Source organism: Chenopodium album, chromosome 11 (genome assembly GCF_948465745.1).
Source record: "Chenopodium album chromosome 11, dcCheAlbu1.1, whole genome shotgun sequence".
Lineage (NCBI taxonomy): Eukaryota > Viridiplantae > Streptophyta > Magnoliopsida > Caryophyllales > Amaranthaceae > Chenopodium > Chenopodium album.
In genome coordinates, this window is record NC_137844.1 from 1,607,110 (window position 1) to 1,623,113 (window position 16,004).

Consider the following 16,004-nt stretch of genomic DNA (forward strand, 5'->3'; position numbering starts at 1 on the left):
CTCTTCATCTTCATCAGTCTCATCGCATTCATCTCTTTCTTCCCCTTCCTCTTCTGCACCAGCTCCTTCCTTACAATTAGCTTCAGCATCATCATTGTCTGATTCAATCACGATAACAGGCCATTCTCCACAGCCATCCCTTTCCACCTCCCGTTTTCTTTTCTTACTTGTTTCACCTTTTTCTTTTTTGCTTTCAGCCTTTGAAAGCTCTTGTTCCAGAAATTCTAGATGCCTCTTCATCTTCTTCTCCATTTCTGTAGCATACGAACGGAAACTAGCAACATTTTCTTCTTTTGATTTCCCTTCGTTCGGCCTCCAGCTTTCTGGCGTGAATACTCTGCCAGAGGTGGCGGTGCTATCAGTACTTGCCATTGTTATGAAAATTATAGAGATTAAAACTCAAGCAAAGAACAGGATAGATTCTTAGGACACTAAAAAAAAAAAAAAAACAAAGTCAAAAAATCAACTGAAAATGAAAGACAGAAAATGAAGAGACTATCCTTCACACACCACGCAAGAAAGTACACATAATGACCAATCAAAGGCAAGTATAGCAATCATGACTAAAATCTTGAAAAAAGGAATGCTTTATGACTTCTTATGTTCTAGCACTGTACAAGTACATTAAAAATTGCAAAAATAGAAAGTTGCTTTTTGTTCATTTCCTTATTTGCACAATATCTATACACACGTGTATTAATCGATTTCTCTATTCTTAGAAACTGATTTGTTATGCATAACATCTCTTTAGACCAATACGAGAACATTATTAACTTTCCCGTTTAAAAAAGCCCAAAGACATTATTAACATTAATATATAATATACTTTAGATCATACATCAATAACGTTTAGCACTTTACAATAATTTTTTTTCTACATATCTAAAACAGCAATAAATTTAAGTTTTTTACAAATTCACCTGCCTACTATTACATATCTACCTAAATCTAAACTTGATTTAGTCACAACACGAAATAATATTACATTAACCTTACATGAAGTGGCTAAATTAAATCAGTACAACACATATACAAAATAACAAAATCACCCACACTCATTCCGTGTTTATTGGGCTATTGCACGCTTCGCACGCGATGGCTCAACTAGTAAGTAGGAAGTTGGGAAGGTTTCATACTATTTTGCTCATGTTTTTGAAACCTGCCGTAGGTTGTCGGTTGTCTTTTGTTAGCTTATTATTTTGCTAACAAACTGAAGCTAATGGTTGTAAATTTGCTTAACTAAAATACTTAGTAATACGGAGTATCATCTTTTTATATTAAAAAAAATATACTTTCTATATTTTTTTTGAGGCAAATTATAATCTTATTTATTAAAAATAATTTTAGTATTATTGAAATAAATATCTAAAAGACCAATTATCTGTGACAAACTGGTCTTTTTGATTGAAAAAACATTATCTACCATGAAAAAGTTAAAAGTAGCACTTAACACCAACCTAAAACTCTCTAGTAACTCCGCAAAAATTTCCCACTTCCACCTTTCATTATGATCTCACAACTCCTCAACCATAGCTCCATTTATACTTTCGAGTATCTTTGCAGTAGCTTGTTCACGCAAAGGGGTAGAGGTAACCCAATTATGGTCCCAAAAAAGGGTGGATGTCCCATTGTTTAAAGCAACTCGTGCACCTTGAGTGATAAATTTCGCATTTTCATAAATTACTTTCCAAACATTCAACATATTTGATTTTCCCTTAAACATGTTCAAGTCACAGCGACTCTTACAATATTTTGCAGGTAAGACTCTTGACTATAGGGCATTGGGTTTAACAACACCCTAATTTAGTCAAGAAAACAACATTCGTTTGCCTTGAATTTCGGATGCCAAGGCCTCCTTGCTCTTTTGGTAGTTGAAGGAAGTCCCAAGATAAGAGGTGAATTCTTCTCTGTTCTTCATTGCCACCCCATATGAACCTTCGAGTTCTTTTGTCAATGTCATTGTAAATTCTTGGAAGTCTTGCAGTCTGCATAGCATACAACTCATTGTAGTGAGTGTTGATTTCGCTAGAGTTATTCGACCAACAAGTGATAAGTGCTTAGTTTTCCACCTTGCCAGCCTTCTATCTATTTTATCACAAAGTTATGCGAAAGTATTTCTCGTTACTCTGCTCGTCAAGGTTGGCATCTCTAGGTAGGTACCTGGGTCGTCTGTAGCAGCAATATTCAGAGCTTGGCTAATGCTATGCGTGGCATTATCCCTCATGATGTTTGAGAAATACACACGTGATTTAGGGTAGCTAACTTTCTGCCCTGATGCGCCACAAAATTTATCTAGGCAACTTTTAATAATGATGACTTGCTCAACACTTGCTTCCGCAAATAAGATGATATCATCAGCTAAACATAGATTGGAGAGCTTTGGCCCATTCATGCTTGCATAAATTGGTTTCCATTGGTTACAATTGGGCATAAATAGCGAATTACTACCCTAATGTGCCACAAAAATTTTAATTAGCTGTAATGGGCCAAGGCCTATAAACTAATAGATGCCTTTAAATATATATGTACCTTAATGGTAAATTCAATAATATACATTTAAGGGGCGTTTGATTCACATAATTAAGGTTAAGGTACGAGTTTAGAATGATTTAAACCCATATCTTATGTTTGTTTTATGATTTTAAGAGTTTCAAACCTTCTCAAACCCCCAGGGTATGGGATTTAGAAACCTTGAAAGAGAGATGGATTTGAGTCATTCTCATACTTTTAGGTATTAAATAAAAGAAAAAAAAAATTACATTTCATAAGCATACCAAACATATGGTATTAAAAATTAACTTCCAAACCCATACCACTATTATTTCATTTCTGATTCCAATCACATACTAGTTTTGCGAACCGAACGCCCCATTAAAGGTATTTATAGCCTTTATAGGCCTAGGCTCATTACAGCTAATTGAAATTTTTTTAGATAAGGAAAATCAAAGTCGGTTAAGAAAAATAAAAACAGAAACCCGCCGCGTCATTGATCGGAAACCATAACCACAACCGTAACCTCAACCTCAACGTCGCTTTCTCTCTCCTCAATCCTCTACTTTAACCGGAAAATTTAACGATTCATTGTTTCATCCAATTAGCCGACAATGGCGACTGCTTCAGGTATGATTTTGACAAAATTATCGAATTCAATTTTATTCTAGGGTTTGATTTCTTATGCTTTAGGTTAGATTCGATGAATTAATTGTTTTTTTTTCTAATTAAATTTATTTTAAACGGTTATAATGATTGTTGAGGTTATATGATTTGTTAATTTTGATTTATTGACGATATTATGAAGTTGAGTGATTCTTTGAATTAATTGATTAAACTCGAGTTGTTTGTGAATTGAATTTGGGGAAATTTTTAATTGATTAAACTGGAGTTGTTTGTGAATTGAATTTGGGGAAATTTTTGCAGTGGCGTTTAAGTCTAGGGAAGATCATAGGAAGCAGCTAGAATTAGAGGAAGCTCGTAAAGCTGGGCTTGCACCAGCAGAGGTTGATGAAGATGGAAAAGAAATTAATCCTCATATTCCGCAGTATATGTCTTCTGCTCCTTGGTATCTCAATTCGAATAAGCCGGTACGTTTCGATATTTTTGTTAATTAGGGTTTCTTTTTGTTGATTGCATTTGATGGTGTTGTATAGAAGATTCAGGGACTAATATTTTATAATTTTGGTGGGTTTGCAGAGTTTGAAGCATCAAAGGAAGTGGAAATCGGATCCGAATTACACGAAATCGTGGTATAACAGAGGTGAAAAGGGTTTCCAAGCTAATAAGTTTCGCAAGGGTTCCTGTGCCAAGTAAGTTGAGCCTGAATACTTAATTTTTTAGATGCATGTGTGTACGCACGTTTACTTTTCTGTTTTATATTTGTAGCTAATCATATGTACTTGAACCTGAGGATTTCTACTATTCTAGTGTGTTTTGAAACTTGTTATTGATGACAAATCAAGTGAAAGTTTTAAAATAAGAAGTTAGTTTGGAACTTGGAATTAATGAGGACAATTTAGTGGAAGTGTGGAATTGAATGGATTTTTCAATGTTCTATACAATCTTAATTTTTGGTAACCATCTTAAATAATCCAGAGTTGGCAGAGTGTTTTTTAGAATTTCTCGAGAAAACTATGCACATTCTATGCGGAATTTCTTTATTTCTAACTCATCTAGAGCTCTATCCAACATGCTTTCCAAAACCTGGGATTGGTTCATATTATGCTGAGTACACATACAATTTCTTGGAAGGGACTTTTCCGTATAAATTCTTTCATGCTGAGTATTTAGTATCTATTGTATTTCTTACAAAAGTTTTTCTTGGTGTACTTTCCTCTATTGGTCTCTTAATTGTTAAAAAAAAATTAATGTTTTTCCATGCGATTAAAGTTTACCGTGTTCTCTGCAGTTGTGGCGCCATGACCCATGATGCAAAGTCTTGCATGGACAGACCTCGAAGAGTTGGTGCAAAGTGGACAGGGAAACACATTGCACCTGATGAAATAATAGAGGAGTTTGAGCTGGATTTCGATGGGAAACGTGACAGATGGAATGGTTTTGATCCTGCAAGTTATGCCTATGTTGTTCATAGATATGAGGCAAAGGAGGAAGCAAGAAAAAAATACCTGAAGGAACAACAGTTGAAAAAGCTCGAGGAGAAAAATAAAACTGGTGAAGAGGGTGAGGCTGATGAAGATGAAGATGATGAAGATGATGATGAAGATGCTTTGAAGGTTGATGAGGCCAAGGTTGATGAGAGTAAACAAATGGATTTTGCAAAGGTTGAAAAACGTGTACGTACCACTGGTGGAGGAAGTACTGGAACTGTAAGGTAAGATTTGTGATCACCTTATTCAGTTGAAATAACTCTGGTTAAGTTATATTGGATAGATATTGATGTAACTTTTCCCAAACATATCAAAATTGGATATGTAGCTAATATTTCCAGATGGAGATTAATAAAAATGGCAATCATATGAAATTGACTAATTAAATGTTCAAGCTTATAAATTTTAACCACCAAGACATGTAAGTGTGTAGTACCTGCTTGCCATTTCGCCCTTGGCATGTGCTCATATAGCTCTGTTAGGGGCTTCTCTACTGTTCAAAATTAGGTGGTCTCACTTATAATCATCCACTAGCATGAAATCTTGCTAGTCTGCATAGCCACTGACCTGAAGATAAATTAGAAGCCCTACCTCAGTAGTCTGTAATTACTTTTGCTGTCAGAAGTCGTTGCTTAGAACTTGTTGCTAACTTGGGATGTTTTTTGTATGATTAAGAAACTTGCGTATCCGAGAAGATACAGCAAAATATTTATTGAATCTTGATGTCGATTCGGCCTACTATGATCCTAAAACCCGGTCCATGCGTGAGGATCCTCTTCCTGATGCTGATCCAAATGAGAAGTTTTATGCTGTAAGTGCTTTGAAGAATTTTGTTTAAACTTGTAAAATCCTCTCAAGTTTAGCCGTGTCTAATCATATCCTTTGCCCTGGTTTAATTTTTATTATTGTAATCTTTGTGTAGGGTGATAATCAAAATCGCCTCAGTGGTCAAGCTTTGGAGTTCAAGCAGCTCAATTTACATGCTTTTGAGGCATTTGACAAGGGACAGGATGTGCATATGCAAGCAGCTCCTTCCCAAGCTGAGTTACTTTACAAGAACTTTAAGGTCAATAAAGAGAAGTTGAAAACCCAGGTGAAGGATACCATAATGGAGAAGTATGGCAATGCTGCAACAGAAGAGGAGATTCCACGGGAACTTCTACTTGGTCAGAGTGATAGACAAGTTGAATACGATCGTGCTGGTCGTATAATCAAGGGGCAGGTATTATATTCTACATTGCTGATGGGTGAAGCTAATTTAAATCATACTTGGTTTGTTGTCTGTTAGCTTATTACATGTCTTATCTTTGTTGTGCCATTGATAGGAGATGGCAGTTCCGAAGAGTAAATATGAAGAAGACGTGTATGCTAATAATCACACAACTGTTTGGGGGTCATGGTGGAGTGATTTCCAATGGGGCTACAAATGCTGCAAGCAGACAATTCGAAACAGCTATTGTACAGGTGCTGCAGGGATTGAGGCTGCAGAAGCATCAGGAGAGCTGATGAAAGCTAACATTGCCCGCAAAGAAACTTCTGAAGGTTTGCTATATGTGGCCATATTTCATCTTTTTTAATCTTTTTGTCAGGAAGTGTCTAGGACTCTGGATCTCCCCTTTCCCTCTATCTGTTTGCTGATTTGTTCCTTGTAAAGTATCTGGTCATGAAAATAGTAATGTCTTTTCACATAATGATTGATGATACTATATTGTTGCACTATTTGACTTATTCTTCTCTATTACATGCTGATTTGTGTATTTGGCCATGATAACAGAAAAACCGGAGTCTACTGAAGAGAAAAGGCTGGCTACTTGGGGTACAGAGGTGCCTGAAGATTTGGTTCTGGATGAGAAGAAACTTGCAGAAGCTATTAAAAAGGTACTTCATAATTTCTGAAATTTTATGATTTTCTCAATTGGATTTGGGAATGATAGAGAATTACACTTAAATCACATGCAGCTGTCTCTTGGCAGAACTTTTGTGCCTTTTGATTACATTGGATTTATGAGTCCCGTCTCAACCTCTGATCTACCCAACATGCTTTGGTTTTTCTTTTTGAAAAGACCTAAAGCTTCCTACATATACAGGGAGTGAACTGAAAATCCACTCCCATAGTTAGGGAGGGATTCTAAAGCAATAATTGTTCCTGTCTAATAGGGCAATAACGAATTCATGTTGGTTCTACTTTTAAATCTCATGTTGGTACAATATTTTTCAAACAGGAAGTTTATAAGGTACCAACAAGGATTTGTTATAGTCGTATAAGATGAGAACAGTTGACTGGCAAAGACTTTCCCAGTCTTGCTTAGCACTCTCAAAAGTCTAGATTTTGTGATGTAATGTGTATATGTTTTCACTTGTCCTTTAATGTCTTGCACAGGAAAATGCCAAGAAGAAAGAAGAGAAAGATGAGCGGAAACGAAAGTACAACATTAAATATGACAATGATGTGACACCAGAAGAGATGGAAGCTTTCAGAATGAAGAGGATCCACCACGATGATCCTATGAAGGATTTCCTGTGAGGCTGTGCTCTTGTAGTCCTATAGAATATAGATGACATTTGTATCAGTAGAATTAAGAGCTTCCTTTCTAGTACTCACACTGTTTGTATATACTAAACAAAGTATTTGACGTTGCTTTTCAATGTCATTTGGGAGGTTTTTGTTGTTGCAATAAAATTTGCAGAATTATGTGTATTATTGTTCCCTCTGTTGTTTGTACACTATCTCATGGCATCATGCAGTATGATTTATATTATCTGACCTACAAATTTCGCTTTCACTGCTGTGTTGGTTGCTATGTGCTTATGTTCCCTTTTCTTTTGTGTGATTAGCAGCGTCATTCACTGCTGTGTTGGTTGCTATGTGCTTATGTTCCCTTTTCTTTTGTGTGATTAGCAGCGTCATTCACTGCTGTGTTGGTTGCTATGTGCTTATGTTCCCTTTTCTTTTGTGTGATGAGCAGCGTCATTCATTTATCGATGATTTCATCGGTTAATATACCATAGAATTCTACAAATAATTTTGTTCATTTTCTTCTTATGGCGTAACTGTCATAAGGCCTGTAACTCCATAATCTGCTCTAATTAAAAAAACAAAAAGACAAAACAACATTGTAAATGCTCTCGTTGAGAGTCGAACTCAAGACCTCCCGCTTACTAAACGGGTGCTCTAACCAACTGAGCTACGAGAGCTTGTTGAGATTTACTTGGGACATTCAATTCTAGTTATCATAATAAATAATAATCTACTTAAATTAGTAGTAGTACCAATTGAATGACTTACACCACCATGAAGCTAAGTTACATGTTCCTAAAACTCTTATTTAACTCAGCTCGAAAACTAGCAATGAATTCTTCAGCTCTCGCATCGATCCCCAACACTGATGTCGTCGATCCATGAGATGTACCACCAACATAATTGTTCTCATGAACGTTGTCAATCTTGTCACGAACTTGCATGGTTAATTTCGATGATGAAGAGGAAGGATAAGAAGTTTTGAAGAGATTATCTATGTATATAGGAGACTCTACGGGAGAAAACTTGTATTTTTTGTACAACTTCCTTCTTTTGAGGGCGGAACGCCTAGGAGATAAATATAGAGGACTTTTGATATTAGTCTTCCTAGGCTTATTTATCACTATAAGCTTCTTTGATCCATTTGTGATTAACTTGTGTAATAGTTTGGTGCTCTTTGTAAGCTTTTTCCACACCACCTTGCTCATTGCTTGGAGCTGAATCCGCCCTTTTATAAGTCTTGAACAAGACATGATCGAGATAGATCAATTATGTAACAATGACAATTTAGTATGGAATGTACTCTGTAATATTTAAGGTCGAGATTTGAAGAGGTTCAGATATATGTAATCTTGCTATCGACAAGGAGAGATATAGATGTTATATCTGCTTGGGGTTTGGCTAGTTTGTAGATATAGAGATAAAGAGTGAGACATTCCTAGGAGTATAAATGGATAAGTAAGTAGGCTAATGGGAGACTATTGCCTAATTCTAACGCTAAATGTGAGGTTGATGTCCACGTAACTAGGAATATATTTTTCAAAAGGGAGTTTTTTTTAATAGTTATACATTACTAGAATGTTCCAAGTGGACACAAATTGTGTATCAAAATGTTCTTCAATAGCTTGAAAATGAAGCAGCAAGTTGCATAAGATCACTTACCAATTTTATCATATTTTTTATGGTTGAAAAAACAATGTGAGACTCAAAAGTGCCATAGTGGGCAACTAACTACTTACAATATTGATATAGTTTAAGACGAATGTAATACGAGCTTGTGACATCATATGCAATAATTGAGCCAATAATATTGGTTAAGGTAGCAAACACATGATGGCGAGGGTTGCAAATTCATGGGTCAAGGAATGAATGAGATGGTTCCAGAGCCAATAATAAGTCTTCCAGGATCTCTTGGAAAGCACCTCAATCACCGGAAACTAGATTGATTATGCAACGCGCAACGCAAGGCTTAGGAGCTAGTTAGGAAGGCAAGGCAAGCAAAGCCAATCCATGGCATCACAACGCACCTAAAGGCAACATAAGACATGATTTTATAGGGTCAAGGCATGAATGAGATGGTTCTGACCACATAGTAGGCCTCCTTAAATCCTTTTAGTACCTTAGGGTTAACCTTAATGCATAATGTTATTGGATTTAAAAATGTTTGCAGGAAGATAAATTTGAAGGCTATTTAATAATGCACGAAATCAAACAAATTTCTATGATAGGTTTTGAGACCCCATGTTGAATTTTTTTGGGGATGTAAGGATGCATATCGGGGTCAAATATTCTTATTTGGAATCACATACGGCCATTATCTGGTCATATAAAGGCTCATGGTAGCCTTGAGTCAATGAGAGGAGTCATATAAACAAATGATTAAATTGATAGATAGTTTAAAGACAAAGTGGATGGTTCTAAGTATCCAAATGGCCTCCTAAGGTGTCACGTGTCTATGTGCAGCAACGTGATCTATTTCCCTTATGGATCTGAAGAAGTAAGAAATTGTTCAAAATCGAAGGCAATACAAGAAATCAGATCAATATATATAAAAGGAATTGGGACCCAATGTTGAATACTGACCCTAGGCGGCATGATTGTGTAAGGGATTCATCCCAAGATTTTACAATACTGCTTGGATGTCAAATACTAATTGGTCATATAAAGTCCCTTGTGGCCAACTAGCCATGATTTAATGAAAAGGGTGTAAGTTATAAACGGGTAAACTAACTAGTTTTAAGAAAAAAAGAACAATTCCAACCACTCAAATGCACTCTCAAGGTGTTTTGGAGTCCATGGAAAACACCTCGCGCGATCTATCTGTTTATTTTTTAAATCTTAAAAAACTCTAAAATGTCAAAAATTGAAGGTTATAATCCATGTTTTTGGACAAATTTAAGAGGTTTAGGGGGTCGGTGTTGAAAATTCTCGGTATAGTAATGGATGCATCTCGATGTCATATAATATTTTTAAGAATAATATTACCATTAATTGATCACATAAAGGCTAGTGATGGAATTGAATAATCAATGAAAGAAGGTGTGTACATAAACGGGTGAATTGAGAGTTTAAAGACAAAGTGGAGGGTTCTAAGTTCTAACCACCTTAATGGACTCATGGGGTGTTTTGCGGTCCATAAAAGCATCTCAACTTGTTTCTTTTCTAGGTCCAAAATTGTCAAAAAAATGAAGGTTATAATACACAAAATCGAACCAATTTAGATGGTTTTGTGTTTCGATGTCTAAAACTCTCGGTATTGTAGCAGATATATCTCAAAATTAAAAATATTGTTTAGAAGCACATACCACCACACTATTTGAAAAAAAGGACTCGTGGTGACCTTGAGTTAATGAAGGGAGGCATATGTTATAGATGAGTAAATTGACCGTTTAAAAACAAAGTGGACAATTCCAACCGCCCAAATGGTCTCTCGAAGGTTATGGGTCCATAGAAAGCACCCCAATCTATTTCTTTCTCCGGTCTGAAAAAGTCAAAAATTATTCAAATGTTATAATCCACAAAAACAGAAATCAAATAATTTTCGGAGATCATAAACAATTATTAGGAAATGTATATTTCCATCAGTCAAAAACAAAAAGGCGCATGGTGGCCTGAGTGAATAATAGAATACGGTTCTATAATCACCTAAATTTATAATATGAAACCAAGAAAATAGTTCAATTCCAATCGTATTTGACCAGGCCACGTAAATCGAGTGACCATCTAATTTGCCTGCAACCCTACCAACCCACCAGCTTCATCGGTGATAGCTAGTAAGATAGCAAATTTTGTAAACTCTAAATCATCCTAATTTAATTAATAACATAGTAACATAAGCTACTTCATAAATCATTATATACGGTCGAACTATTATGTCAAATAACAAAATCCATGTTACAATAATAAAACAACGAAGTACCATTACCCTAATACGTGTGACACTTCATTCATTACCATTTACCAAACCTAGGACAAAAACATAATAATAAACACATTTCAAAACAACTCTACATTAAACTTAAGGCACCTTGCATGTTTCATTTGGAATGTTGTGTTAAACTTATGCTAGCTTCAATCAAACCTCAAGCCAAATGTACGATAACAAACATAACCATGCATTTTGACACCTCTTTGGCTCCATATTTTCATGCAACACCCACGTTGATGCACCACCTTACTAACACAACTACATAATTTCTGCACACCTAAATACTATGTGGCAAAAATGAACCGTTTTTCATGGTTATAAAAGCAACTTTTACACTCACTCTTTTATAACATGACATATAATTTCCTCTCTACTCTTCAAATTATTTCTAAGTAGTGTTTTTAACTATGGGTGGTACTAAGATACTTGTAGCACTTTCGCTTTGCCTCATGGTGTCTTCCGCCTTGGGGCAAGGCTCGCACAAGAAGCTGAGCTACCAAGCTCAGCAATGCCGGATTAACCGGTTGACGTCGAGTGAGCCTAACCAAAGGATTGAGTGTGAAGGAGGGTTGATTGAGTTGTGGGATGAGACTGAGGAGCAATTCCAATGTAGTGGTATTCATGCTATGAGGGTCACTGTCGAACAAAATTCCCTCTCCCTCCCTAACTTCCACCCTTTCCCCCGCCTCGTCTACATCGAACGAGGTATTTAATTGTTCACCTTAACCTTCTATATACTGTTTCATACGTCCATCTCAAATTAATTGCTCCATTTTTTGTAACAAAAAAGCGCAACGTTTGAACCTAATACAATTTATATTTTAATAAATATAACATATATATGTAGTATATACTTTGAAAGCACACATTATTATATATGTAAAAATAACACACTCGTTATAACAAATTTAATTATACTATATGGTATGGATTATTAATACAAGTATGTTATATGTATCTTATATCATAGCGATAAAATGTAATTAGAGCTTATTAATAATCCATTATTCATTAATTTGAGACAAAGAGAGTATTTATAACACATGCACGTGTGTTTATCATGAATGCAGGTGAAGGAATCTTGGGAGTGACCTTCCCTGGATGCCCAGACATACGACTCATCAGGAAGACAAGAAGAAGGGATCCGAGGCGATGAACAAAGAGAATTTGGCCAGCAGAAAGACCTCCACCAGAAGGTTCATCGCTTCACACGTGGTGACATCATTGCGATCCCTCCCGGTGCCGTTCACTGGTGTTACAATGACGGAAACGAAGAGGTCGTTACCGTCATTGTCAATGATCTCAACAACCCATCCAACCAACTTGACCAAACCTTCAGGGTACACTTCTATAACTATTACCTTTTATTAAAAATACTGCTTTCGTCACTTTACTCTCACAATTACTATAATTATTAGTCTGGTTCCACCTATTTTTTTTAAGGGTGGAGGGCGGGACAAAAACGTATTATTTTTAATTAAAGTATATTAGTTTTTATTTATTATTATTAATAAAAAATGTTGTTGTGTATATAGTCATTCTACTTGGCTGGCGGACTAGAAAAGTCATCCGAGCAAAGAGGCAGGATCAACAACATCTTTAGGCCCTTCGCCCCCGAGCTATTGTCCGAGGCATTTGACGTGCCAGAGGACTTGATAAGGAAGATGCAGCAAACCGAGAACCGAGGTCTCATCATAAGGGTGGACAAAGGTGAGATGAGAATCCTCAGCCCTGGAAGCGAGCAGGGTTACGACGATGAGAGGCGAAGGAAGTACGTAGGACTTGATGTTAATGGTTTGGAAGAGACTATTTGCACCATGAGGTTGCGCCACAATCTTGACAACCGTAGAGAGGCCGACGTTTACTCCCGCCACGGTGGAAGACTCAACATCGTCAACGAGCACAAACTCCCCATCCTCCGACACTTGGACATGAGTGTAGAGAAAGGAAACATGTTCCCGGTAAAATTGCTTAACTAATTGCTAATATACATTCAAACTTAATTACACGCGACTAGTCGATAAACAAAAAAGTTATCAAGTGGCAATTTTGTAAATAAATCAACAAAAAAATTCCAATAATGTAACATGCACTTTTTGTAAATAAATCAACAAATTAAACCTGGGGCTCCCTCCACTTGAGGTCGTGTAATTTTGGGTAGAGTTCGGGTTTTGTTGTAGCCATTGTATAGTCTTCTTATATACTTATTATTTGATATGTGACGCAGAACACAATCTACTCCCCACACTGGGCAGTGAACAGCCACAGCGTCGTATACGTGACACGAGGCGAGGCACACATCCAGGTAGTCGGAAACAACGGGGAGAGCGTGATGGACGACAGAGTAAACGAAGGGGAGATGTTTGTGATCCCACAATACTTCACAGTATCAGTTAAGGCAGGAAGCAACGGGTTCGAGTACGTGTCCTTTAAGACAACAAGCAGCCCAATGAAGAGTCCTATGGTAGGATATACCTCAGTTTTAAGGGCAATGCCAGTCCAAGTTCTAACAAACGCGTACCAAATCTCGCCCTCGGAAGCACATCAACTTAAGTACAACCGCGAACATCAGACTTTCTTTCTCCCTTCAAGAGGAGGAAAGAGCAGGAGGTTTTAAGCCAAGAAATAATGGATATATGCTACTTTCGAGCTCGATGATGTATGGTAGCATTTTCATGTTAGTTCTTAGTGCAGTACTACTACCTTTGGTTCAATGTACTTAGAGGAAAGGGTAATGGAAGAGTAGAGAGACAAAGAGAGCTTCTTTTTGTTGTGTGAAAAGAGGCTTCTTGTACAATGGCAATGACATGCTTTAGAATAATAATGGTTTGTAATAAAAATGAGGTTTCTCACTTTTTTAATGCAAAGTTAATAAACTTTGGTTTTTGGTTTCCTCTTTACATTATTTATCAAAAAATCTCTTTTCAGTATAATAATTCTTCCTCTAGACCCAAATTTATAAAATTGACCATAAATTGTATACTATTCTTAGTACTTTCTCCGTTATTTTATTATTGCACCACTTGTCTTTTTAAGAAGTTTCACAAATATTACACCATTTCCTCTTTAAGAAAAAAATTATTTGTGTTCACACTATAAATACCCAACATACCCTTCCTTTTTCACACTTACTTTTTAGTTTATCAATATGTCACATGGGCAGTTTTGCATTTTTACCTTTCTCTCTCTTACTTTTTTCCACTATCAAAATATTTGTACCCAGCCCGTATGGTGCAATAATAAAAAAAAAACAGAGGAAGTTTAAAATAATAGTCAACCTTCATCCTTAGTGACTAAAAAAGTCAAGTTTTGGAAAGTGCTCCTTAGCATGTGAATAATAAAATTGGTGAACTTAGGCCATTGGGTTACACAAAAGACGTGTTAGTGAAACATAAAACCAACACAATGAACCTGTAATAACCAGTTACACATACACAAAAGGATCTTATCATTTTAGTATTTGCATCATACTTTTAGGCTCCCACATTACCTCATTGCCTAGCCTGACCTTATAACATGAAATTCACTTCATTCATTTTGTACTAGCTATAGTTTACAAACTAGAAAGTGTCATTCAACAAGTTCACCAACCCTTGTACTCGAGGCAAAGCGTACAAGACATACAGTTTTCACTTTGAGACGAAAGGAGTACTATCGACTACTACTAGTCTACCTGAAGTAGTAAAATTAGCCTTAATTAGCCTAATTACAAGCTTCATTAGCCTTCTTAAGTATTTGGGCCTGTTGGGCTGCATCATTCTCAGAGAAAAGGCCCTGTAAAAGAAGAGTTTTAACCTCCCAAGCCTTGTAAGGGTAGCCCAATCTAGCATAGGAGTTCAACAAGGCTGCACTTGACTGCTTCAATAGTCTTGCATAGGCATTCTCAACGTCGTCGTTTCGTGTTGCCGCTTCCAACATTGTCATATCAGATCTGAACCGTTCGATTGCCCTTGATCCAAACACCTTTGACACCGTTGATCTTTGTGGGACCATCTTTGGCCATTCTTCCCTCCTTGTGCTCCAGTACCTACACCCCCCACATAAACGAGTTACCGAGTTGACTCAGGATGATTTGTCTTAGTTAACCGAGTCGACTCGAGTTACTCCCTTTGTCTCATTTTAATCTTTACGCTTTGATCAATTTTTTCCTCTCGTACAAAGACTAAAATATTAAGACATATCAAAACCTGACCCGATTGACCTAACCCGAAAAATAACCGATTGGATTTCAACTCAAGTTTAAAATAGACCGGACCCAACTTGACTTTACCAAACCCGACCGAACACTCGAATTGACGATTCTGATTCAGGGTATTTATTAAAATCAGTATAAAATTAATCTAGGGAGATTTAATCAAAAAGCATTGTTCAAACCAACATACAAACTCGGACGATTCATCCGACTTGACTCAGTATTGAAATGTAGAAAGAGAGAGAAAGAGAGAAGAAGACTTACTGAGGAGTGCATCTTCCTCTGTGTCTAGTGAAGAGGAAGCCAGGCCTAGCAGCAGCCACTGAAGAAGATGATAAGCAGCAGCACAGCAGCAGTAGCATCAAGAACAGAGCGAGTTGACTCAGTGAATGAGAAGAGTTCACCATTTTATTATTAGTCTTTTCTTTTTAAAGGTCTAAGCTTTTCATCAGTAATTTGCAGAAAATAGTGAGATATTATCCTCAAGTATTGTATTTGAAGAGAATTTTGAAAAGGAGGTTTCTTTTTTTTGTACAGTACAAGTGAGTGACTGTTTTGTTTGTCTCAATGTCTCCTCACATTTTTAAATGCGGAGTAACTCAACGGTAAGCGTCCCGTGATTTTTAAATTTTTCATAGGTAATAAAATCAGAATGAAACCTAAACTACAAATAAACCAATTTTACAATCGGTTGTAGTTAATGATATTCCTATATACAACCGGTTATATGGTACATGAATTGGAAAAAAATTGTATGAATAGTAA

The 16,004-nt window shown here is 36.4% G+C and overlaps 3 protein-coding genes, 1 non-coding gene and 1 pseudogene across 4 annotated transcripts; 2 read left to right on the forward strand and 3 right to left on the reverse strand.

Annotated features, from left to right (window-relative positions):
• Positions 1 to 1,513: 1,513 nt before the first annotated feature.
• Positions 1,514 to 2,392, reverse strand: LOC145568045 (uncharacterized). Its single transcript, XM_081627487.1, has 3 exons — positions 2,126 to 2,392; positions 1,821 to 1,985; positions 1,514 to 1,714 (listed from the first exon to the last, which is right to left on the reverse strand). Exons 1-3 carry the CDS (start codon positions 2,390 to 2,392, stop codon positions 1,514 to 1,516), a joined length of 633 nt encoding a protein of 210 aa, XP_081483613.1.
• A 531-nt stretch (positions 2,393 to 2,923) lies between these two features.
• Positions 2,924 to 7,299, forward strand: LOC145567120 (pre-mRNA-splicing factor SLU7-A-like). Its single transcript, XM_081626359.1, has 9 exons — positions 2,924 to 3,120; positions 3,418 to 3,581; positions 3,691 to 3,803; positions 4,403 to 4,825; positions 5,277 to 5,412; positions 5,524 to 5,823; positions 5,927 to 6,143; positions 6,376 to 6,479; positions 6,982 to 7,299. Exons 1-9 carry the CDS (start codon positions 3,105 to 3,107, stop codon positions 7,123 to 7,125), a joined length of 1,617 nt encoding a protein of 538 aa, XP_081482485.1. The 5' UTR covers positions 2,924 to 3,104; the 3' UTR covers positions 7,126 to 7,299.
• A 423-nt stretch (positions 7,300 to 7,722) lies between these two features.
• On the reverse strand, positions 7,723 to 7,796 carry TRNAT-AGU (transfer RNA threonine (anticodon AGU)). Its single transcript has one exon. It is a non-coding gene; the product is annotated as a tRNA-Thr (tRNA).
• A 3,658-nt stretch (positions 7,797 to 11,454) lies between these two features.
• LOC145568162 (11S globulin seed storage protein 2-like) lies at positions 11,455 to 13,673 on the forward strand (annotated as a pseudogene).
• Positions 13,674 to 14,490: 817 nt separating this feature from the next.
• On the reverse strand, positions 14,491 to 15,764 carry LOC145568163 (uncharacterized). The gene is made up of 2 exons (XM_081627604.1): positions 15,504 to 15,764; positions 14,491 to 15,074 (listed from the first exon to the last, which is right to left on the reverse strand). The coding sequence occupies exons 1-2, from the start codon at positions 15,644 to 15,646 to the stop codon at positions 14,750 to 14,752; spliced, it is 468 nt and encodes a 155-aa protein (XP_081483730.1). The 5' UTR covers positions 15,647 to 15,764; the 3' UTR covers positions 14,491 to 14,749.
• Between the last annotated feature and the right edge of the window lie 240 nt (positions 15,765 to 16,004).